At 36.7% G+C, this 26,151-nt stretch overlaps 1 protein-coding gene and 1 pseudogene across 8 annotated transcripts in view; both read right to left on the bottom strand.

Moving 5' to 3' along the window:
* Lcorl (ligand dependent nuclear receptor corepressor like) overlaps nucleotides 1–26,151 on the bottom strand; it is a 158,366-nt gene that overhangs the window by 48,124 nt on the left and 84,091 nt on the right. For 6 of the 8 annotated variants that reach the window (XM_041636493.1, XM_041636492.1, XM_041636489.1 and 3 more), the window contains exon 5: nucleotides 563–814. In XM_041636493.1, the coding sequence (XP_041492427.1) occupies nucleotides 563–814 (252 nt within the window). Of the gene's footprint in view, nucleotides 1–562; nucleotides 815–14,652; nucleotides 14,784–26,151 lie in introns of those variants that run through there. The other 2 variants (XM_041636494.1, XM_041636495.1) reach the window with 2 other exon arrangements.
* LOC121436411 lies at nucleotides 19,383–20,280 on the bottom strand (annotated as a pseudogene).

The raw sequence follows: 26,151 nt of genomic DNA on the forward strand, positions 1-26,151 counted from the left end.
CTAAAATATAAATAACAAAAACCTACCCGATGGTAAAGCATCTATTTCTCATTTCAGTGTAGAAACAAAAGAACAAATACTAAATTAATGTCTAGAAAACAATTCTTTCTCATAGTATCTCTTTATATATACATGCCCTTTATTTTTAAGTTGGATATAGATACTTAACCATTATGAAAACACAAAACATCAAATTTTCTCTTATAAACTATGTAGTACAGGGGCCTGGAGAGATGGCTCAGTGGTTAAGACCATATACTATTTTTCCAGAGGACCTAGGTTTGCATCTCAGAACCCACATTAACAGGCTCACCAACTGTGTGTAAGGTCAGCTTAGATATTTGACTCCCTCTCTGGCCTCCCTGGGCACCTTCACTCATGTGCACTAGCACCACACACACATAAATAAATCTTAAAAATGTAAATGTACACTTTTTAATCTCTAGGCTATGCCATATAAATGAATCAAGGAAAGATGACTTCCCGTTTGAACATAAAACATCCATGTTTAAATGTTTTAAAACAAAAACAGTAGGTATTACATGCTAAACAAATAACGTACCTTGCTGAGCGGTTTGCTCTTGCATTCGAGTCACAGTGAGGTCTAAGGGGCCTTCCTGCTCATCCTGAATGCAGTGCTCTGCTTGGTTCATTTGGATACTTTTGTATACGAGACTTGCTCCAATCGAACCATTTCTATTCTCTTGGATTTTACCACTCTTTGAAATGTACTCAATGGCAAACTGACGTATCATCTTTTTCATTAGTTCCTGAGCAACTAAGGGAATGTTAGGGTCACAGTTCTGAGGAAGATCTGGGAAAGAAATAAACACAGTATCATTAGAAAGCAAATACAAACAACCAAGGAGTTTTACAAGAAAATTACATTAGCACTATCTACAAGCAATCCACAGTGGCCAGCAGTCTCTGTGTCTTAGAAATGGCAACTATGTAGATGCAGTTTTACATTTCTTCCAAAAGTCACTTTTTAAAAAATTCATTTATTTCTACCCAAAACAAAAGTACAGATCAAAGAATTAGTCATCGAAGCAGGAGTTACCTCCATAGTTAAATGTTCAAATATTCTATTAGATATTAAGATTAAGTTTAGTATTCAAATACAAACTTTATATATGAGCCAAGGGTAGGCCATATACAACATATATCAGTGACTAAGAAGACATCTGAACTGTTTGAACTCTCTACCAATGTTTTTTTTTAACACTCTGTCAAATGTGCTTCATATATTACTCTGAAGGTCATCAATGATTTATATTCTTTTATATAGAGAAATTATCACTATCAAGAACATCAAGCAAGTACAGTAGCACAGACAGCAGCAATCTAGATTCAAGATTTACTAATATCCTATCACAATTGCTTTCTTTTCTTAAATTTGTGAAGCCACTAAAAACAAGCTATCTAGAACTAGGGTATTTCACTTATTAAAAAAACTCACAACAAACTTCTATAAAAGGGTGGTATTAGTTATTACTGTAGATCTTGATCCTACAAAACAGGTTGATCTGCTACAACCTTAGTAGTTTCACAAAGACACAGGCACACACACATGCATACTACAAAAATAGACATACACCCTCTTCTGGCAGAACCTGTAAAAAAAAAATCAAATGACTTTACTGTATCAAGTTTAGGAGAATGGCAGGTCATCCATAAACACTGAGTAACAGCAAGACACTTTGGCCTAGTAGTAACCTTTTTTTACAAACAGATCTGGCCTCATTTGATTCCCATTATTTGCTCTAGTTTTCAGAGGTAGGAAGAATGAAAAACTGTGAAAGATTATTGAGCACACTTGGGAAGGCTTCCTGTTTCTTCCAAACAGACCTGTTAATAAATGTGACCTGTTATCAGAGGTTATAGTTTGTAAGAATAAGAGAAGCAAACAGACATAGACTGAGTGGTATTTTATATATCAGAGTTAAAATGGCAAGTAAGTTTTCACACTTGAAATGATAATATACAAGCTACAGTGGCTATATGCTTCCTAATTAAAGCAAAATAAACAGTTTCTTCATTGCATACAAAAATTACCAAGACAATTAATTATTACCTTCATGAAAACTGGAAGGTTTCTATAAAAATTCATTTTTAAAAATTAAATTTTGCTTCACATTATCTGTTTTTAAGATGGTAGTTTCACAGTTATTTTTGTGTAAAATCCCTGCATTCTATTGGTTAGTGTCACTCACCAGTTCACAATGATTAAATTTACCACAGAAAAAAACAAAAACAATTCAGTTCATTGAACAACTAGATCACACCTGAGTTTAAAGCTGTTTAAATTCTGTTCTATTCATTAAGTCACATTTTGTCCCCTTATGGTATACTATGGAATATGTACAAGTGAGAGGGCATAAGAGAAAGAGACATTTCTCAGCTGTTCAATAGTTAATATTACTCTGAAGATGCTTGTGCAACCGTTATAACTCCAAAAAAAGAAGTGTAACTTAAGATCTATATAAGCAAGTTTAAACTCAGGTTTATGGGCAAGTATCATCTGAAAGGATATGGAGATTATATTGTTAATACCAAAAATGCGATAAGAAAAACCACTAACCCAAATCATCATGGCCAAATTAATTAAAGCAGACAATTAAAGCAAGCTTCTCCATTTGTGTACATGGGCTGCCTCTCCTTAAGTTGGGGGGAGGGTTGAGGGGATCAGCATTAGAGATGAAGAAGACAAGGCTTTTGTAGCTTAGGGATAGGCGTTTTTCAAATAGAGGGTTTAGTGAGCAAGACAGGAGGGGTTACAGAAGCCATTTACCCCGCTGGAGACAGATGCCAGAACATTAGCCAGAAAGCTACACACAGATTAATGAAGATGGGTTAAATTAATATCTAAGAGTTAGCTAATAAGAAACTAGAGCTAATGGGCCAAGCAGTGTTTTAAATAATATAGTTTCTGTGTGATTATTTCAGCCTGAACAGCCGGGAACCAACAAGCGGCCTCCTTCAACACACTGCATTATTTAAAATACTCTCATTAAGACTGCAAGGCACTAACTGGGAACCTCATCTTGGGCACTTGGGAGCCCCTCTAGGGTCAAGTCTCTTGCCCACCCTAAACTGGCTCCCTTAACTAAGAATTGTGGTTCCGTGCTCCCCTATCCACCTTTCCTTTATCCCAATTCTCCTGTTTCCCCAGGTCCCCCCTCCTTCCCTTCTACCTTTTCTCTCCCCATCTCCCTTTACCCCCATCCCACCCCATCCCCAAGATCCCATTTTCTCCCCGGAAATTTGGTCTACTTCCCTTAGCCAAGAGGACAACTATATGTTTTTCCTTGGGTTCACCTTCTTACTTAGCTTCTTTAGGTTCACCTCTTGTAGTTCCTTGGGCAGCTGAGGATTGGGAACCTGAAATGACCCTATCCTAGAGCAATACTGACGAATATCTTGCATATCATCATAGAATCTTCATCTGGTGATGGATAGAGATAGAGACAGAGACCCACACAGGAGCACTGGACTGAGCTCCCAAGGTCCCAAGGAGGAGCAGAAGGAGGGAGAACATGAGCAAAGAATTCGGGACCACGAGGCGTGCATCCACCCATTGAGACAGTGGAGCTGATCTACGGGGAGCTCACCAAGGCCAGCTGGACTGTGACCGAAAAAGCATGGGATAAAACCGGACTCTCTGAACATGGTGAACAATGAGGGCTGATGAGACACCAAGGACAATGGCAGGGGGTTTTAATCCTACTTAATGTGCTGGCTTTGTGGGAGCCTAGCCAGTTTGGATGTTCACCTTCCTAGAAATGGACGGAGGGGGTAGGACCTAGGACTTACCACAGGGCAGGGAACCCGGACTGCTCTGTGGACTGGAGAGGGAGGGGGGGGAGAGGAGTGGGGGGAGGGGGAGAAGGGTGGGAGGAGGGGGAGAAGGGCGGGAGGAGGGGGAGAAGGGTGGGAGGAGGGGAAGGGAAATGGGAGGCTGGGAGGAGGTGGAAACTTGTTTTTTTGTTTATGTTTTTTTTCTTCTTTTCGCAATAAAAAAAAATTAAAAAAAAAAAAGACTGCAAGGCCTGCCCTTTTCTGAAGAGAAATGAAGGAGTGGATGAGGAGGAGATTGGTGAAAGGGACTGGGAGGAAGAAAGGAAGAGGAATTGGTGGTTGGGATTAAAAATAAATAAAAAAACGATAGATGATAGACAGACAGACAGAAAGACAGATAAAGGGAAAAATATTACAAGAGACAGGGGGTCAAGGGGTTGACTGTGAGGCTGTCTATCCTAGGAATGAGCTGTGCTCATAAAGTTTCACAAGCATGATTACCTAAACATGAGCTGAACAAGGATAGCATAAAACATGTTAAAACAGACGGGAAAGACCACAAGGCCTCAACCCTACACAAAGAATTACAGGTAACTAAGGACTGCTCAGAGTGGGAGAAATAGTCTTCACCAGGAAAGAACACACCAATTAGTTAAGCAATACTAAATGATCAGCTCTGAAAACATACATACAATTAACATTATCAAGAGCAGGTGTGTTTATGTCTTTAGGAATAAATGTGTATCTATATATATGTGTGTGTATGTATGTATATCCATGTAAATAATAATGAAAAAAGAGGCCATGAATTTGAAAGAGAATGAAGGTTATACGAGGGATGGGGGAGAAGGCGTTGGAGGGAAGAAAAAGGAGAAAGTATTACATATTAAAAATAGAGAAAATAAAAAATACAATACCTTTATTTTTAACATGTTATACAAGGAAATAATTATGATCCACATATGGGGGGAGAGTTCAATAAGAAAATGTCTTTGAGGAAACCTAATGTTTGCACTTAATAGAAACTAAATCACTGATTCGGAAATAGACTCAAAGTTCTAAAGAAGTATAAAGAGAAAAAACAGTTCACCAAACAATCTGTAGATAAACAGAAAATATATAAAAAGCATATATCTGGAGTGAAAGAATACTATTTAAAACTAAGAGTTCACTCTAACAGAAGAATGAATAAACCCAAAGACTGACCAAGTGAGATTATTCAGGCAGCTGGAAAAAAGGAAGAGCAAGAGAGAGAGAGAAAGAAGGGAAGCAGAAGATGAGGGCAACAAAGGCTTCAGACTCATGGAGTTTAAACATATCCTTGAAGACAGGAGACAGAGTAAAAAAGACACAGTCTGAAAAACGTGATACTGCCCCAATTTGATGAAAAACATCTGTCTACACATTCAGAAAGTCAACTAAATGACATGCAGAGTAAGCTCTGCCAGGTTCATATTTAGATATATTCACATCAAACTGCCAGAAAAATGGAAAACAATAAAGCTTGAATGTAATGAGAAATACAAATAATATCATACAAGGGAGATTCAGTAAAATTAATTAAACTTCACATTAGAAACCATGGAGGCCAGAAGAAATAAAGAGTGCAAAAGTGTGGTAACCAAAGAGTAACATGTAAAACAAATGGATTTCTGTCCAAAAACTATCAATGTATGTGTTTCTAAGCTTTCCTTCTTCCTATCTCATTTAGAAAGAATGTATAATAGAAGTGTTATGAAACTAAGTTGGTCGACATCCTCTGTCTAAAAGATAAAATAGAATGACAGTAACAACATAAAGGAATTAAGAAAGAGTGAGGATATACGGCAATAAGCTTTACATATATTTTTAAAGTTGCTGGTATTCATTCAAATAGGGCTATTGCATGTTAAGATGCTAACTGTAATCTCCATGATGATTATCAAGAAAATATTTGAAATAATAATCCTAAAACCAGCAACAAAATTAAATGGTCCACTACAAAAGCATCACAAAGGAAAGTCACAAAGGAGGCAAAGGGAAACCAAAAAGAAACAAGACATGAAGAAACCAAGTAACAACATGACTAATAGAAATTCAACTTTATCAGCATTTATATTAAATATAAGCAGACTAAACATTCCTAGCAATATACATAGACCTGGAGAATGGGTTTGAAAATTAATTAATTATTCAAATGTATGCTGTTAAAAGAGATACATTAAACTCAAAGGCTAAAACAGGTTTAAAGAAAAAGGCTGAAAAAGAAACACAACATGAAAAAGACAAGTAAACTTTATAGAAAAGTGAAAAGGATCAGTAAGATGAACACAGCTCTACCACACATACAGAATGCTGTGACATTAACAGGAAAATACGTATTGATATCAAGTGCACATGGAAATTCTCCACGAAGAGGGATATGTTATGCTTCAAGACAAGTCTCATGTTGAAGAATTAAAAACATTTGAAGGATTTGCAAGCACGAGGACCCCAATTCCATTTTCAGCACCCACATAAACCTGTGCATAGTGACATGTATTTTCATTTACATTTTCCTTACTGCCAGTTTTTCTTTCAAAATATTCTTCTCCTTATTATTTTCCTTCTACTGGTTTAGAAATAATATCTTTATTACTTATTGGATGTTTTCAAAAGCTTATTTTTTTTATCAATGTCTACACTTAACATATTTGTCCTATAACGTGTGAAGAACAAGTCTTTAGTTTTAGTCATATAATGATTTCCAGGTACTGTTTGGCATGAGTCTCAGCTCTAATTCTTTCCGACTTGACTGTCATTAAACACATAATAGCTATTTTGTTCTACCTTTTGTTTCTTAGCACGTTCAATATTTTAAACTTTTAGCTCAATTATTCATGGCTTTTTCAGAATTCTTACTTTCAGTAACTCTTGCTATGTACAACATGTTTAAAAGTTTGTTTTAAATTTCCATTGTAGTGATTTGAATTTTTAGATATTCTGCTTGTTTACTTTATATATGCTTCACTGTCAAAAAAACTTTAAAATTTTTAAAAATATTTATTTATATTTTTGCAACAGGGTCACTTGTATCTCTGGCTGACCTGAGCCTCCCTGTATGCCACCATGCCTAGCTAAATGCATTTATTTTATGTGTATGAGTGTTTGGCCTTGCATGAATGTATGTGCATCACATGCAAGCTTGGTGTTCAGGGAGGAAAGAAGAGAGCAGTGGATCCCCTGAACTGCAGCTATGGATGGTTGTGATCTCATAAGAGAGTATTGGATACCCAGGAACTGGAGTTATGGATCCTTGTGAACCACCACTTTGTTGGTGCTGGAAAGAGAACCCAGGTCCTCTGAAAGAGCTTTTTACTGCCTTGCCATCTCTGCAGTCCCATGCTGTACTAGCTGTTAACCCACATTTTTCATTCTTTATTATTTTAAAGAAAACCTTGTTTATTTAATGGATTTCTTTCTTTTATAAACACAAGTGTTTTGACCACATGAACGTATGTGTACCATCTGCATGCTTAATGCTCATGGAGGCCAGGAAGGGTGTCAGATACCCCAAAAACTGGATTTAAGATAGTTTTGAGCCATTATTTGGGGGCTGGAAATCTAACTCAGCTCCTCTGCAAGAGACAAGGCTTTCAACTGTTGAGCCATTTCTCCAACTCCAAACCTTGTCTTTGATGATATGGTCTTACTCTTCATTATTTTCTTCCAGTTTTTTTTTTCAAATAACCTTACTTTCTTTCGTATGTTATAATCTACTTATTTGGGGGAAAAAGTAAATGTTCTAGAGAACTTTGTATCCGGGAATGTCCTAAAATTAATTAAGGATGTGTTCCTTATTTGTTCGTTTTACCAGGTTCCTGGAGGAGATTGACCCATAATTTTATAATAAATTTCAGATTTCTGAATCAGTGTGAATTTGGAATCTTAATTGTTAAGGTACTTACTGAACAAACCTAATGACCTGAGCTCAGAAGCCCAGAATGCCCATAAAAAATAGATACAATGTGTCCCTGAAGGGAGATGGGGCAGAGAGACAGGACAATTTCCAGAAATTTGTGGGCAAGCTAGCCTGGTTCTATATACTGTAGCAAAGAAAACCTTCTTCAAACATGGTGAGAAGATGGGGACACCCAAAGGTCTGTCTGACCTCCACATGGCATGCACCTTCTTGTGCCCTCTCTGATAAGTTACCAGGGAAGAGACCCCCCTCTGGATACAGAATTCTTTTTTGTCTGTCTTTTGTCTGTAGTTTTATTCTGCTTTTGTCAGAGCATTTTGTTTAGTGAGACTCTTATAGTTTTCATCTTCGTTATTACTAGAGACAAAAAGCTTCCTTGATTATAAATTCCCCGGTTACATTAAAGGATATTTTAAATTAACCAAATTTCCAAAGCATTTCTTATAACTGATGATTCATTTGAAACCAAATTATCCATATTAATTATGTTGAAAATGTACAATTCATTCAGATATGATAAACCCCAGAGTAAAACCCTCTCCACCCAGTCATTTGCACTGAAAGCAGCATCTCCTCATCCCTCTCCTGATGCCCCTGTGCTCTAGTCAAGAAGTCTATGCAAACAAGAAAAGCAAAAACTTCCATGATTTTACAATTTCTTTGCTTTAAAAACATCAAGAAATTGTATTGCTTAGACTAAAATAAAGAATATGGTTTGTAAAAAATAAAGTTCATCTAGTTCTTGAAAAGATAATCAGGTTGATTGCGCCTAACTATAATATAAAGAATAAGAAAACATACAGAAGCTTACTAGAACCAGAAACAAAAGGAATCATTATTATAGATGTCAATGAATTAAAAAGAGAATAAAGATATAAATAAGTCCATGCTTAAAATTTTACTAATAGTTGGGAATAGATTGATTTCTTGGAAAGTAATCTGCCAAAACTTTCAGAAAGAATCACAGGCTAGGTGGCATGTCTTTAACCCCAGCACTCAGGAGTGAGAGAGGCAGGTGGATCTATGAATTGAGGCCAGCCTGGTCTACAGAGCTGGTTCATGACAGTCAGGGCTACACAGAAAAACACTATCTCGAGAAACAGAAAACAAAAACAAATAATTAGAATGGCTTGTAGCTTTTGTTTAAAGAAACTTCATTAATAATACAAGTCAAACACCAACAGACAAATTCACCTGTGAATTTTACCAACATTTAAGGAAGAGATTCACCAATTGCCTAAAATGTCTTCTAAAAAGCAGGAACAGACTGCACTATCAAAGAGTCTCCTCTGTCTCTGTCATTTTTTTTTTCTTGAGCCAGGGTTTCTCTCTGTAGCGCTGGTTGCCCTGGAACTTGGCTTGTACGTCAGGCTGGCCTGGAACTCAGAGTTCTACCTGCCTCTTCCTCTGCCTCCTGAGTGCTGGGATTAAAGGTATGCACCACTACCACCACCCAACAAAATAATTTTTTTTCTCTTTTGTTTTTCAAAACAGGGTTCTTAATGCAAAGTTTTTTTTTTTAACACACAGCACAGAAGAAACTTGATATCCACCTACAAAGACAGAAAGTAAACATATACCTTTCATAAAAATGAAGTCAAAGTACGGATATGCCTAAATGCAAAATGCAAACCCATTTACAGCTCTGGACCATAACACTGGAGAAAATGAATATACTGTAAAATGGTAGTTACTTAGTACAGGGACATAGGTAGGTTTGTGGCTCTCTACACAGGAACATAGCATTTTCTTACTAAACTGAAAAGGAGACTTACCATATAATGCAGTCTTTGCACTCTGAGATATCTACATAAATCATGATATAAAAACTTATGTTCAAACACAAACTGATCAATACTTAAAGCAACTTTGTAACTACTAGAAACTGGAAGTAACCAAGATGTTCTTCAGTTAGTAAATGAATAAACAAAACTACAGTCTACTCTTACCATGCAGTCTTATTCCGTTAATAAAAAAAAATAGTGGAACCTTAAATGTATATTACTACGTGAAAAATGATCCAAAGAATATATATTGTGGACAGTTCCAATTAAAGGATCTTATGGAGGAAATAGATTGATCCTGACAGTGAAAAGTGCCACCATTTGGAGATGTTATGGGATGGGGTGTAAGTATATGGAATACAGAAGATCCTCAGGGTATAACACTTCAAAAGAGCATGCAAGTCAGTATGCTTTGGGTAAACCCCACAAAGAAGTTTAACAAGTATGCACAACACATATAAAATGATCCTAATGTAAATTATGGACTTTAGATATGTGCTGTTTAGTTTTATCTTAACTCGACCCAAGCTAGAGTCATGTGGGAAGAGGGAACCTCAAATGAGAAAATGTACCCTCCATGTGGGCATAGTTTCATGATTGGTAATTGATGTGGGAGGGCCCATTCACTGTGGACAGTGCCACACCTGCAGTGGTGGTCCTGACTGCTGTAAGAAAGCAAGAAAGTCAGGAAACAGCTTTCTTCCATGGCTTCTACTTCAGTTTCTGCCTTCAGGTTTCTGGCCTGCTTGAGTTCCTGCCTTGATTTTTCTCAGTGATGAACTGCTAGGAAGTTCAAGATGAAATAAACCCTTTCATCCCCAGGTTGCTTTTGGCCATGTTGTTCATCAATGTTGGTTTATTAACTGTATCAAATACAAAATGAATGAGATGTTTATAATGGAAAATGAAGGAAAGCGGAAAAAAATATGAGAACACTGAGCTTTCTGCTTCATTTACAAACCTAACTTCACTCTTTAAAAAACAGATTTAACTAGGCGTCGTAGTAAATGCCTGTAATTCTAATCCTCAGGAGGCTGAGGCAAAAAAAAAAATTAAAGTTTATGATCAGCATGGCTAAATAATCAGACCCCACCTGAGAAAAATAATTTAAAAAAGATTAAGTGAAAAATCTGTATATTGTTTTTATGTTCTTCCTTAAAAAAATCTTTCAGTAGATGGCACCAGAGATCCTTTAGAACAATGATTCTCACCCTTCCTAATGTTGCAACTCTTTAGTACAGTTCTTCATACTGTAGTGACCCCAACCATAAAATTATTTTTCTTGCACTTCATAACTGTAATTTTATGTAATGTTATGAACCATAATGTAAATATTTGAAATGCAGGATGTATTTTTATTGTTACAATTGAACTTAATTAAAGCATAATGATTAATCACAAAACAACAGGCTGTGAAATATTTATTTCTAACTACAAATAAATGAACTTTTGTCTTGAAGCATGGTATAGCATGGGTAACAATCTTAATATAACAACAGTAAACTACATTGCTCAGTTTTGTAACAGTATGTGTAAAAAGCCAATTTTTCTCACTAGATCAGAAATTCCCGGGGCAGTCTTTGCAAAAGCACAACAAAGATCATCTTCTACAAGTCTATCTCTGTATTTAGACTTGAAAACTAACAGGCTGAAAAACCCTGTTTCACAAAGATATGTTGTTGGAAATGGAAGAATGCACAACACAGTCTCAGACAGAACAGGATATGACTGTAAACACTTGATCCAGAATTGACATTGTAGAGAAATCAATTCTTGCTGTAATAAGTTCAGAGAAGTCCTCTTGTGCTGTCTCAGAAACATCTTCAACTTTGAGTGTGAATGGGCTTCTGGCAAGCACAAATAGGTTATCAGGCAGATTTGGAAAATATGATCAAATTTCATCTGCAAGCATGTGCAAGTATTTTTTTCACAGAAATTATCATTATAATCCTTTTGTCTGGCTTAATGTTATGTCCCACAAAGAAAGAAGATAGGATAGGCAACGTGTAAATTTTACTTTCACTCAACTTCTTTTTGCCAAAGCTGAAGTTTCCTTTGGAATGACTGGATCTTTTCAGAAAAATTGAGGCATGTTGCATTTGGTCCTTGCAGTGATAAGTTTAACTTATTCAAGATGGCGAAGATGTCCACCAAGTAAGCTATTTTCTGCAATTCATTTTTATTGCTGAAAAGTGATTCAAACTGTGGTCTTGATTTCTGATTAAGAAACGTTTTGAATTCATCATGAAGCTCAAAAACTTGTTTTAAAACCTTTCCCCTGAAAAAAACAAAAACAAAAACAAAACAAAAAAACAAAACAAAACAAAAAACCTTTCCTCTGGACAACCATCTCACTTCAGTCTGAAATAGCAGAGCTTTGCTTGGTGCATGCAACTCATTGCAGTTATGAAAACAATTGGCTGTTTAAAGTACTCTCCTTGACAAAATTGACAGAACTTATGACTCTTCTCATTACTTCTTGTAACTCTTGTGGTATTGTCTTTATTGCTAATATTTGCCAATGAATCATTCGGTGAGTTCCAATGACTTTGGTGACTCATTCAGTACCAAACACTGAAAACCAGATCAACATCCTAGTATAGCTGGGTGCCATCTGTGCAAACACCAGAAACCTTTTCCAAGAGAGCTTATGCTCTTTCAGAAATGAACCAACTGCACCAAATACATCACATGCAGTAGCTTTATTTCAAGAGGTTTACAAAAAAGGAACTCATCTTTAAAGTCGTCATCATTAATATACCTTATGAAAACCAGTAACTGTTTACAACATCTGTAGATTCATCAACCTGGATACTAAATACTGGAAGTGGAGCTGATTTAATTTCTTGGATTTTTGTTCTAGAATATCAGCATACATATCTATTCTTCTGTGGACAGTGTCATTCTAGGAAATTTCACCCCATGTATAACAAATTTGTCTCTAATCATAACTCCAACAATGTCTTTGGCTGTTGGCAACAGTAAATCCTTAGCAATGGTATGAGGTTTCATGGCTCTAGCGATTCTGAGTGCCACCAAATAGGAAGCTTCAATGGCTGTTATGTTTTGTTTGTGGTATGCAGTGTCAAGCCTGGATTTCTTGAGTCCATCAGCATTGCTTCTAAAATAGCTGGTATTCTTGCCGGCGATGCTTAGATGTTTGCTATCAAAATGGCATTTTAATTTGTTCAGCTTCATACATTTGGCTGAGAGAACTTCACAACAAACAACACATTGTGGTTTCTCAATTCCTGCTGTAATTATTGAGGTAAAACCATAATGTAAAAAAATCCTCACTATATTTTCTTTTCTTAATGTTCTTCTCTACACGATCCAATGTCATGGGATGGTTTTCTAATAAAAATAATATATAACAATAGCTTTAATAATACAAAAGATGATACACGGCATAGTTCAGTTAATAAAGTTCATTAAAGTTTCCCATGATTTACCATTCTGTTTTTTAAACATACTTGTTACTATCACAAGGGGGCAGTATTCACATCAACCACAGCTAAATATAAAAAAAATGATCAGCATCCAGATTAAGTTTCCATGGTACAGATTTCTTTCTTTTCTTTCTTTCTTTCTTTCTTTCTTTCTTTCTTTCTTTCTTTCTTTTTTACAGCACACGATTTTACATCTATCCAGTAATTACAATTCATGAACTATTTTTCCTCCAATTCTGCTGATATTAACACTGTAGCTGCTCTCTACACGTGTGACTAGTCCCATGTTAAGTACATTATGGTGCTGACCCTGTCATATACACTTGTATCTGTTTGGGGTGTATGTGATGGGGTTGGCTGTAATAACGTCATAAAGTCAGGTATTTAAATGTGGGCGTAAAAGCATGTAGGTGGACTTGCCTGGAGACAATAGAATGGTGTCTCAGTTCCTAAGACCATCAGAAATACAACCCTTTTAGGGTTGTTTGATCCCCAAAGTGGTCACAATCCACAGGTTAAGTACGACGTTTTAGAATAAATAACAAGAAGCACAGTGCTACTCATATTTAGTTTTGATATATGCTTTTGAAATCCTCTTTACTAATAAATAATATGACTGATGCTCTAAGAAAGAGGTATTATTTATCAATAACTCTACATTTAAGTGCAAATGATGGCATTCCATAGTTAGGTACCTAAACTTGGAAATGTAGGAATGCCAATTTGGTGAATCAAAAAGGTAGTATATGGCACTATTTACAAGCCAAACTCTGACTCACACTATGGCATTTACACAGCAGTTTCAGCTGACACTTCCCAACTACTAGAAGCAAGTCTCTCAGTAAACTTTCTTTCTCCACAATGAAGAGCATTAAACACAGCATGAAGATATTTTAAAGTTTCTATTCTCTTCAGTCTGAAACATAATAATGTTTCTTTAAAGGGGGTTTTGGAGGGAGGAGATCAGGAAATGATGTAAATATAGCATACATATATGAAATTTAAAAATTATATAATACAAAATTCATCAAGCAACTAGTCACTCACCCACTGACATTCCATTGGATAAACCTGATGTACACTTTTATGGCCAACAAATGAAGCAGCTTTTATTTATCAGATAACTTATTCCCCCATCTTTTGATTTCAGATGAAGGACAAATGGTCTTGTACAGGAGTCTGGTTATTTTGCAATATACTCCCTGACAAAGGAGTAAATTGTACTATAGGCCACTACGGTGGGGCTAGGAAAAGACTACAAGGAATCAAAATACTAACTAGAGAAGAAAAAAAAAAGGGGGGGGGGAATTCTTCTAGCTAATAAACTCCTAACTGGGTATTAGGTTTAAAGCAAAAGATTATACTACAATCCACAGCTCTAGAAAAGCTAGGTAACAAGGAGGACCCTAAGAAGGACACATGGATGGCCTTAGGAAGAGGAAACAGATGAGATTTCCTGGGTAAACTGGGGCAAGAGGTAGGTAAAGGAAAGGGAAGGGGGGGTGAGAACATAAGGGAATGGGATGGTTGAGAAGAAGAGGGGTGGAGTGGGAGAACAATGAAAGAGATCTTGATAGAGAGAGCCACTATGGCGTTAGGGAGAAACCTGGAGTTGGCAAAATTCCCAAGAATCCACAAGGACGACCCCAGCTAAGACTCCTAGGAATAGTGAAAAGGGTGCCTGGACTGGTCTTCTCCTGTAATCAGATTGGTGAATACACCAATTACCACCATAGAGCTTTCATCCAGTAACTGATGAAACCAGATGCAGAGTTCCACAACCAAGCAATAGGCCGAGCTCTGAGAATCCAACTGAAAAGAGGGAAGAGGGAATATATGAGCAAGGGAGGTCAAGATCATGATGGAGAAATCTACAGAGACAGTTGAACCAATCTTGTGGAAACTCATGAAATCTAGACTGACAGTGTGGAACCTCTCCATGTATGGGAGACAGCAGACAGTCAGATAGTCCAAGTTTCATCACTGTCTCCCACACAATCTGAGGGGCCCCTTCCAGTAGGACCAGATCTATCCCTGGTGCATAAGCTAACTTGTTGGAGCTTATTCCCTATAGTGGGATGTCATATTCAGCCTTAATGTGTGTGTGTGTGTGTGTGGGGGGCTTCATTCTGTCCCAACAATGTGCCAGACTTTGTTGACTCCCCAAGACAACTAAATACAGCACTTCTCTTTCTTTAACATACTGGTCACCAAGAGATCAGGAAGCAGTGGGTGACTATAAATTTGCTTCACTGAGAATTAGTAAACTAATGCTTAAAGAGAAACAAACAAACAAACAAGAAATACACCTAAGATAAACAGAAATGATATGTTTATTCTATCAATTCTCCATTTACCTACTGGTAAACCAATGTATGTATTTTCAACTAAAGGATGATAGAGCAGAACAAAGTATGGTCCAGCTCTGTAGCTATCATGAGAGCAAACAGGAAAGTCATTTGCCTTGAGCCCCACATTTATAAATTTTATATATACACTCTCTCTCTCACACCCACATGCACACATATGTACCCACACAATACCCTTTTCAAATAAGGTTATATATTTCTATATGTCAGGATTATAAGAAGCCTTAATTTTTTTTTTAAAATTTTTATTTATTATGTATACAGTGTTCTATCTGCATGTATGCCTACTTGCCAGAAGAGGGCACCAGATCTTATTACAGATGGTTGCGAGCCACCATGTGGTTGCTGGGAATTGAACTCAGAACCTCAGCCATCTCTCCAGCCCAGCTTTAATCTTTTTTAACAATTTTTTTTGTGAAATCTCCCATCATGTACCCCAAACACACCAGTCTCCAAGTTCCTCCACATCTGCCCCTCACTCTTGTAGTATTTCCCCAAAGGAAAACTAAAAGAGAAATAGAGACAAACAAAACAACAATTTGCTCTTCTGTCTTTGCCTCTTCATCCCCTCTTCATTTCACTGGTGGCAACTTGGAAGCCAGGCATCCCTGTGGCCTTTGTTGGGAACTCGGGCCACAGACATCAACAAAGACCCTGGCTGCAGTAGGACCACAGAATCAGACATGGTCCTTAGCGGCCAATTAGGTGGGCTGTCACCATGGCCCTGGGAAGAAGGCTTAATCTTAAAACCAAATTTCTATCCCTTTCTAGACTACATTGATCCTCTAAAGTAATACTTTCTATAGATCCTATAATCATTTTACAAATATGTCAAAAGTTTAATTTGTTATACGAGACATTTAAAATATAAAGATTTTGTAGCCCTCTCCAAACATAAATTTGCCAAGCTTCTATCAAGCTTTCAGAGCTCCTGCTTTTGTTTCTTAGTCATGTTCATTTTCTATGGGTCTAAGCATATAATTTTTCTACTACTACATGAAGGACATAACCTAGATTGTCTTAACTCTTATAAGGTACTCTACCCAACAACTCAAGTACAAGTCATAAAAGTACTTCAGTAAAATAATCAACATTCAGGAAACAAAGAACATTCATAATTATTTGACAAAGGATTTTTGTTGAGAGTTTATAAATAATGCTTATACACCACCAACAACAGCAGACAACTAAATTAATATGGTCCAATAATTTCAGCAGTTTAAAAAGAAAGGTACACAAACTTGCTCAGAACTTCAATCCACACCCGCTAGAAAAGGTAGTACCAGTGACAACAGCAATGCTAACAGGGGCCTGGAGTAACAGGAAATCTTGTGTGCTGCCAAGGAAATAGAAATGTCATGTTGTAGAGAATGGTCTGGCAGTTATCAACACATTTTCAGTATGCAAAGACCTATGACCTTGTAAAAATATTTATGAATTTTTCCTAGAGGAATAATACATGCTCAAAAACTGTCTAAGAATGTTCACAGCAGCCTTATTAGTAATGTTTTGATACTTATTAATAGCTCCTCTCTAAGGAAGGAACAAGAAAGAATAAAGGAAACCAACTTTCATTTTGATGATGAAATGATGGTATCAATAGTCCTAATTAGTGCTTACTCAGAAAAAAAGAACAGCTTTACAACAGAAAATAAGCTTAGCTTTAAATTTAATGAGCTTAAAATTCCTCCTGCAACGTATAGAGGCCTAGCAAGTAACACAGACTTTATTAATAGAGACTGTGAGCATTTAAGAACAGGTTAAGTGGTGAAGCCACTAAAGGCAGACAGAAAAATCTAAAAATCAGAATAGGTATATGATGTGGGAGTGTCATATATCAATCTGTTGATTTCATTGGTTAATTAATAAAGAAACTGCTTGGCCTGATAGGTTAGAACATAGGTGGGTGGAGTAAACAGAACAAAATGCTGGGAAGAAGGGAAGTGAGGCAGATGCCATGTGTCTCCTCTCCAGGTCGGACGCAATGGAGCCAGACATGCTGAATCCATTCCAGTAAGCTACTGCCTCATGGTGCTACACAGATTATTAGAAATGGGTTAGTCCAGATGTGAGATTTAGCCAAGAAGAGGCTAGATATAATGGGCCAAGCAGTGTTTAAATGAATAGTTTGTGTGTTGTTATTTCAGGGCATAAGCTAACTATGTGGGAGCCGGGTGGCAGGAAAGCAGGCCCGCAGCTCCCTCTACAGGTATATGTCAAAAATTTTACATGTACACAGATACATCCTTAAAGATAGGACAGTATAAGCAAAGTATGAAGATCAAAAAGTAAAGGAACAGATGGGATTCGTGAGCATTTTAGTACAGGGACTCCTTTGGCTATGTGGTATACATACATGCTAATATATTCTATTATCCAAGACAAGTTCAGAAGAAACAATAAGTAACCTAGGTCTCTTCAGCTGGCCTAACTGCTATTGCAAAATAAGAAACTTATAACGACACTGGACAGAAAGAGTGAATTAGTTTCTATTCATATTGAGGTGTAGTTTGGTAATTTGTTCAGAAACAAATTAGCTCAACAACACATTATGTCTACTCAAAGTCTGTGGCAGAAATGTGATGAGAAAGTATCTAGAATGCTGAATCATTTTTAGTAATAGGTTATTCTGCCTCAATCTCTGACCAACAAACTAGTTGTCTGGATAAGCCCTTTTCCTTCTCTATACAACCATCTTCTAAATGGAATTGCAGCTATATCATATTGCTAAATGAGATGTGAAAATTTTATGTTACAGTATTTGTAACAAAATACTAGTTCTATGAAAACTGCATTGATAAAGTATTTATGTGAAATAAGAAATGAAAACTGGGTGTCTGTATCCCTACTGCAAGAAGAGGCTTTTCTGATAATGGATAAGAGTGTAATAAATTGTGGTCAACATGTAGAGAATAGGAGACCTGAGTTTTTAGTTCTAAACAGGACATCCACATATCCTACCCCTATATCTCAGAGAGCAGAAAGATCACTTTTTATATTAGCATATATTAGACATATGAAATGGTTTCATTATTACATTTTACTCATACTTATAATGTATTTCCCAGTATCTTGTAATTACTGTGAAAACAAAGATTTGTGAATAAAGGACAATGATTTATTTTTATTTTTGAGACAGGCTGTCTATAGCTATACCGTTACTTCCTATATAGACCAGACTGGACTCACTCACTGCGATCTGCGCACCTTTGCCTCCAGAGTGCAGGGGTTAAAGGAGCACACCACCACACCCAGATAGTTTTAGTTTTAATTTTAGTGGAGAGAATAGATACTGTCTAGTCCTTCTATCTACTTTAATAAAACATTGTAGAGTGATGTTTTATCAAGAAAATAATTTATTTATCCTGATTCTAGAGTCTGGGAATCTTGGGCTGCTTGTAGATTACTGTCTGTTTCCTTATTCTTTTTTCTGGGTTCTCAAATGGCAAAGGGGCAACAGAACACTTTGGGTCTCTATTATACAGGCCTGCACTCATCATCTGCCACCTTCCAAAGGTCCCACCTACACATTCCACATAGGGATTACAGCAATTTGGTGCTGGTAGTAGGGAGGGTCACACTGTAGACATGGAATAAGAAGCTGGGAAGAAATTCTGGCAAATAATATAATTAAACACACAGTGAAACCCACAGTTTTAACAATGAAATATGAGTAAGATAATCCCCTTCAGTATGGAATGCCAGTGATCTAAAACATTTGAAGGTTGGTATCTTAGTATAGGCTGCACATCTTCACGCTCTGTTAGCACAGCACTTGGTCAATTAGAGATTAGCTGGCTTCTTTTTCCTTGAACCATCAAAAGATGTGTCTTCCATAGCTTCAAGATATTCTACTACTTACCGAAAAACAAATTTCCTCATTAAACTTAATTTGCTTTGTGTTCTGTCTTCATAAACAAATGTTTTCATAGCAGTGAAGTCAGTATCCATCACTGATAAGTCATGCGTTCAAAGAAATTTGATGTTCTATCATGAATTATTTGCTCTCCAATAAGTCCATTTGAAATTTCTTAGCTCTCTACTAAAATTCAAGCCACTCTGTCATGTAAATACAATTAGATGATGAAATCTCACCACCTTCACAGCTGTCATAAAAACTGGGCAGAGTCCATAGGGTGCCGAGATCAAGCCTGTGGGTGGAGGACTGGGCTGACTGTCCTATTCATGTATCCATCACCACTGCCAAAAGAGCCTTCCTTCACAGCAAATGAGTAACATCTCCACTTTCCCATCACAACTGTATTCAAATGGTTTCAATGTTCTCCATGGACAACTTGCCCTTACCAATGTCCAGTTCACTGATGTACTTCACACTCCATGTGATGAAGCAAATGGACTGTCTGTTTCTATCATTGGAGTCTGTTTACTTTATCATTTGTTTCTGCCTTGGTTTGTAGGAATTTGAGAAACATTACTAGTTAACCACCTCAACAAATTCAGACTAAAAATCCTGGTCTTTTAAGCAGGCTTCATCAGTAACAGATAAGTCTGGTTGCAGGTTATAGAGCAAAAAACCTTCTTCTTGAAGGCTGTTACAGATTTTCTATCTGTGATAAGCATTTTACTTGCCAATTTCTTGAGAATTTTGTTGATTTCTGTTAATGGCAAATTACTTGAGTATGAAACAACTCTCTTTCACATTCCTTCATCCCCTACATCCTCCATGATTTGATAGACCATTTTTTTTTGATTGGACACCTTAATTTTAAGTTTATTCTATATAAAATACCTGTATTACTCTTTAAAGTATTTAAATGACTCATGGACAACACTCTACTGATGGCCACTGACCACTATCTGGCTTCAATGTGAGACAGTTTTCTATTTCTACCAGATCCACACCCTACAGCGGTTGCACCTTCATGTTTACCTTGGTCATAAGGGCAGTTTTTGAGATCAGAGAAAAAGTAACCACACATGGAGCACATTTGAAGTCCCAGGGAGGCCAATCAGAAAGAATTTAAGAGCCAAAAGTAGCAGACATATGTAGCCAAACACTATTTTCTGGAAATGACAGGAGTTGTTGTTCATAGCAACCCAGTGGCTGTAACTACTTGCACAAGATCAAGCCAGCCAAAATCCCACCAGAGATGGGGAAGAACTCACAAGGGCCCACTTCTATCTGAGAAGTTATTGGCAACTGACAGCTGCTAGAAGAGGGAAAGGTGTTTTGTTTGTTTGTTTTTTTTTGGGTGTGTGGGGGGGTAGCCCCAGAGAGGGTTTCCATTCTTTTACTAGATGAACGTATATTATACCCATGACCATACAGGCAGCACTAAGTAGAATCAGAAAGTTAAAGAAAAGAAAAGAAAAAAAAAACACATTAAATTGAAAGGGAAAAGTGGGGAGGGGAGACAGGAGAGGAAATGAAGGAGAAAGAATGGGGAATGAATTAGATTAAAGCATATCGTGCATGAATGAAATACACAAGACAAAACAAAAAAAAAGAAACTGAATTCTCATACTCAAAACTAACTTTAAAAAATAGCTGAAATTCTGTGTTCTACTGTAAGAAAAATAACCAAGTTATAGTGTATGAAGAAAATATCCAGGGGAAAGGAAAATGGCTGAGTTGCCAAGACATTTCTCCCTTTTATTCTGCAGTTTAGGACACATGAAATACTTGAGTTGTTGGCTAATTTCTTTACCATCAAGTTAAAGTCTCATAGTTAGAATAGAAAAAAGAAATTAAGTTTTTAAAATGCTATATTAGAACTTACAGGTATTTGTAAGGGCAATAAAAGTTTTGTTTTATGCCTCAATAAAATATTTCTATTAAAAAAAACTAAGTGACAGAACTGTAACATTGGTTTTACCATAAAGCTTACTTAGCCATCATGGGTATATTCAGAGATGGCAAACTACTAATACCAATTTAAAAGTATATAAAACCAATAATGACTATTGTAGGTTAACTGAAAACACTTAAAAGTTCCATGAAGAACATAAAATATAAAAAGGAAAACAGAAAGAAAACTCAGGCACAGGAAGACCCCTAAGATTTGTAGCTGACTAAGAAGCCCAAAGAAGAAAAACCATTTTCACAGCATTTTCTAACATCTATAAACTTTGTGCCAAGAAAAGTGAATATGAAACCATGAGTTTTTATTTAAAACCAAATTAATTATACTTTGGAAAACATATTAAAAAATTCATGATTTCTGAATACATGCTAACAAAAAAGGGGGATGAGGAATAGGAAATGACCTTTATATCAACATATTTTTAAAAAAAGGATTTATTTCCATTTTAGTTATCTGTATGTTGTGTCTTTTGGAGGGTCTGAGTTTGCGTGCCCATGTATGTCAGAAGAGTGTGACTGTCTGCTGGAGCTGTGGTTCCACGGGGTTAGTTGTGAGCTGCTGGACATGAGTGCTAAGAACATAATTCCTGTCCCCTGCGAGAACAGCAAGTGCTTGTAAACATTGAACCATGTCTATCAACTCAAAAAGGTTTTTTGTTATTTTTTGAGATTTTACCCTATTTATATTTCTCCCTCCATTTTCCTCCCTCAAAACATTCCCATATAACCATCTCCTTCAAATTCATGGTCTCTTTTTTCATAAATTGTTATTGCATGTATATACAGTATTTGTACACACATACACACACACACACACACACACACACACACACACACACAAACACATACCGAAATATCACTTGTTGAGTCCATATAATGTTACTTACATGTATGTTTTCAGGGCCAACTATCTGGGTACTGTACAACAAACTGGTGTGCTCCTCCCTGGGGAAGACCAACTCTCCCACTCCCAACTTTCCTCAGTTAACTGCAGCTCTACGTAGGGTTGAGGCCTGATGGCCTACCAAGTTTGGCATTTTTTTAAAAACTCATACTTCTACTTTACTGACCTGGCCTAATAGTCCTGCAATATAGTGTTACATGTGAGACTCTAAAGCTTTGAGTCATATTACTGTAAATGCCACAGACGAGAACACAGTATACAAACATTTTTTGTTTGTTTTTGTTGAGATGGTTTCTCTGTGTAGCCCTGGCTGTTCTGGAACTTGCTTTGTAGACCAGGCTGGTCTTGACCTCAGAGATCCACCTCCCTCTGCCACCTGAGTACTGGGATTAAAGGTGTGCACCACTACTGCCCGGCTACTGCACATACTTTTTTTTTTTTTTTTTTGGCTAGAGTCTTGGCTCTAGAGGGGTTCCCAGGTATCCAAGGGGATTCTCCAACAGCTCCGTGGGCAGCAGAAGAGAGGGTGCCTGAACTGACCTTATCCCATAGACACACTGATGAAAATCTTGCATATCACCATAGAACCTTCACTTAGCGAGGGATGGACTGAGCTCCCAAAGCCCAGATGAGGAGCAGATGGAGGGAGAATATGAGCAAGGAAGTCAGGACTGCGAAGGGTGTGTGTCCACCCATGGAGACAGTGGGACTGATCTAATGGGAGCTCACCAAGGCCAGCTGGACTGGGTCTGAATGAGCATGTGATCAAACCGGACTCTCTGAATGTGGCTGACAATGAAGGCAGACTGAGAAGCCAATGATAATGACACTGGATTTTGATTCTACTGCATGTACTGGCTTTTTGGGAGCCTACTCTGTTTGGATGCACACCTTCCTAGGATGGGGGGGAGGGGTCTTGGACTTCCCACAAGGCAGAGCACCCTGACTTCTCTTAGGACTGGAAAGGGGAAGGGGAAGTGGGGGGAGTGGGAGGGAAATGGGAGGATGGGAGGAGGTGGAAATTTTAAATAAATAATTAATTTAAAAAAGACATTGTTTTAAACTAAAATGTGTGCTTAAGCTGCATATAAACTGAATGACTGGCATAATAGCCCTTTTTACATACTGTAGATTCCATATCCTTAAATTTAAGATGTGAATCAAAAACATTCATGAAACATTTATACCAAACCTGTACGGATATGTTTCCAGTTAAACAGGTATTTATACTGCATGATGAATTCTAAGAAATAAAGAAATGCCTGTTGTAGAAAGTAAATAAGGGGAAGGATATATGCAGGTTATATGTAAATATTGTACCATTTTATTTTATGAGACATGAGCAGGTAGGAAATTTTGTATTTGCAGGGGTCCTACAACCAATCTCTCATGGACACCAGGAAATAATTTCTTTCCCTCCATTTTTCTCTCTATATACATATAAAGAGGCATACACAATGCAGCTTTATGAATGGCTAAAATACCATGTAACATATTAGCCATTACTTATTACATAAAAGACTAAAATATTAAATTTCTCCCTCTAAAGTTCAAAGTTTACAAAGATTAATACTCTCAATTGACATTTTGCAGTCAAAATTATTCTTAAAATTCTCTAAAGTATCTTACATGTATTTCTATTTACTGAAATAACTGCAGTTTATGTGGAAAGTAGAACCTAAAACTAATAAAAGAATAGTTGATTCATTTATTGCCCATTTCGTGGTCCCTATCAAGTGGATTACAGCTGGATAGAAGAGTGAAAAAAATAACATGATTCAGATTTTAATTAGTTACTTTATATTACATTTTGTACATGTAATGGTTTAGAAAATCTAGTATATTTAATTTTTGTGTGGAATTAAAAACAAGCCAAGTCTCTGAGAAAAGTAGAACATTTCTTTCTTCACAGATTATTTTAAATGTATCAGAAAAGAGGAATATAAAATGCTATGTATGTGATTTTCAGTTGCCTTTGATGCTAGTACTAAGTAGCAAGACACAGCCAAAGGTTTTTAAGTATGGTAATTATGCCTTTGTACTAAAATTAAAATTAGTGTCAAAATTTTTAAAAATTATTTTTTAAAAGCTCATTTTCAAGATAAAACAAATGGATCCATGACAAAGGTAGTTATAAAAAGCACTTAGCAGGTGGTGTCTTTTCAACAGATCTGGGTATATCAGTTAGCTATGGTTCCCTTCCCTTCCCCGGAGACAGGGTTTCTCTGTAGCTTTGGTGCCTATCCTGAAACAAGCTCTTGTAGACCAGGCTAGCCTCAAACTTACAGAGATCCGCTTGCTTCTGCCTCCCGAGTGGTGGGATTAAAGGTGTGCACCACCACCACCAGGCTTCAGTTAGCTATGTAAAGAACCCAATATACCTAGTAGGTTTTTAAAGCCTTCCATTTCCTAAGAAACTGGAGAGGAAAAATTCATTCACTTATACAGCATAACTTGATATGGTTAATATAGGCAAAGAATTAAATAAAACATGGCAACAAAGAGTTTACAGTTTAACAGAAGAGAGATAAACTAAGGCATAAATTGGGAATGAAAAACACTGTATAGGGATCTAACAGTGTAGCAAAGAGGATGTAGAAGAGTTGAAAATGAGTAATTAAAGCTTGTGTCACACCTTATGTCTCCTATACCTAGAAAGAAGTAAACAGGAATATGAACTTGAGAACTCAGGACAGGATGCTGAAGAGATGACTCAACAGTTAAAGAGTGTTTGCTGCTCTTGCAGAGGACCAGAGCTTAGTTCCCAGCACCCATGAGAGGCTGCTTGACAAAACCTGTTAACTCTAGCTCCAGAATATTTAAAGGCCTCTTCTGGCCTGTGTGGTAACCTGAACACATAAATACAGAGATATACACATCTACATATAAATAAAAATAAAGCTTACAGCAGTCAGGACTAACAAGTTTTTTTTTTTTTTTTTTTGAATCTAAAATGAGAGCTTGAAGCTACAGAATTAGGTAAGATTAGGTACCGAGAATGGATGAAATTAAAAGGAGACTGAAGTTTTAGCTTTAGAAGAAAACATTTCACAGATGAATTTGGAATAATGGAAAAAGCTGGACCAATAAGGAGACTCAGTGAAGAAATGCCACCAAGCCTGAAGAGCTAAATTGGATCACCAGGGTCCACATGGTAGGAGGGGACCTGCTCCTACAAGCTGTCTTCCCACACCATCCATACACACGGTAGTACAACTGCACTTATAAACACACAAACATACAATAAATCATTATAGCTTTTTCTGAACAGAATTTCTTTAATCTAACATATTCATTCTCTCTTCATTTCTTTATTGAATGCAGCACAGGAGGAAAACGGTAGAGAGAAAAACACAAACAGTGTACAGGGAATAAAGGAAGAGGAAGGAAACCATGCAGTAAAAACTCAGGGAGCCACAACATGTGTTTCTGAGGGGAGGATTGACAGTCAAACACTCTGGGGTTGAAGCAGTCAAAAGCAGACACTTGGTTCTGGAAATTAAAGGTTCACGGCTGGGGATACAGTTCAGAATAGTGTTGCTTCATATGCTCAAGGCCCTTGGTTTACTATGTACATACTTTGCCCAATTTAGGCAATATTAATTTAAAAAAATCAGCATATTTCATATTCTGGAACCATATAGCAATGACTTTCATACTATAGGTAATCAGAGAATATGAACCTAAAATTCAAAATATAATTTAGTTTACATGATAATGTTTGACAAGGCCATATATAGCTACAGGATTATGATTATATACATAAAAAACCCGACTACATGCATATATGTGCATATATACATATACTATTATTAAATATAATCTAAAAATTAAAAAGTAAAAGAAAATTTAAAACAACAGAACAAAATAACTGACTTAAGGGTTAGGAATATACCTCATTTGTAGACTGTTTGCCTAGTATAGGAAGGGCTTGGGTTTGTATCCTAGTACTACAAAAGCAAACACAAGGAAACAGGTTGATATCATACTATACATAGTAATTTTAACTACAAATAGTAAAAGCAAACTGCATACATATAGGCACTAAATAATTTACTTCTTTAAATAAATCAAATGGTGCAC

Source organism: Microtus oregoni, unplaced genomic scaffold (genome assembly GCF_018167655.1).
Source record: "Microtus oregoni isolate MIOR12 unplaced genomic scaffold, Mior012 000049F_ref0000343, whole genome shotgun sequence".
Lineage (NCBI taxonomy): Eukaryota > Metazoa > Chordata > Mammalia > Rodentia > Cricetidae > Microtus > Microtus oregoni.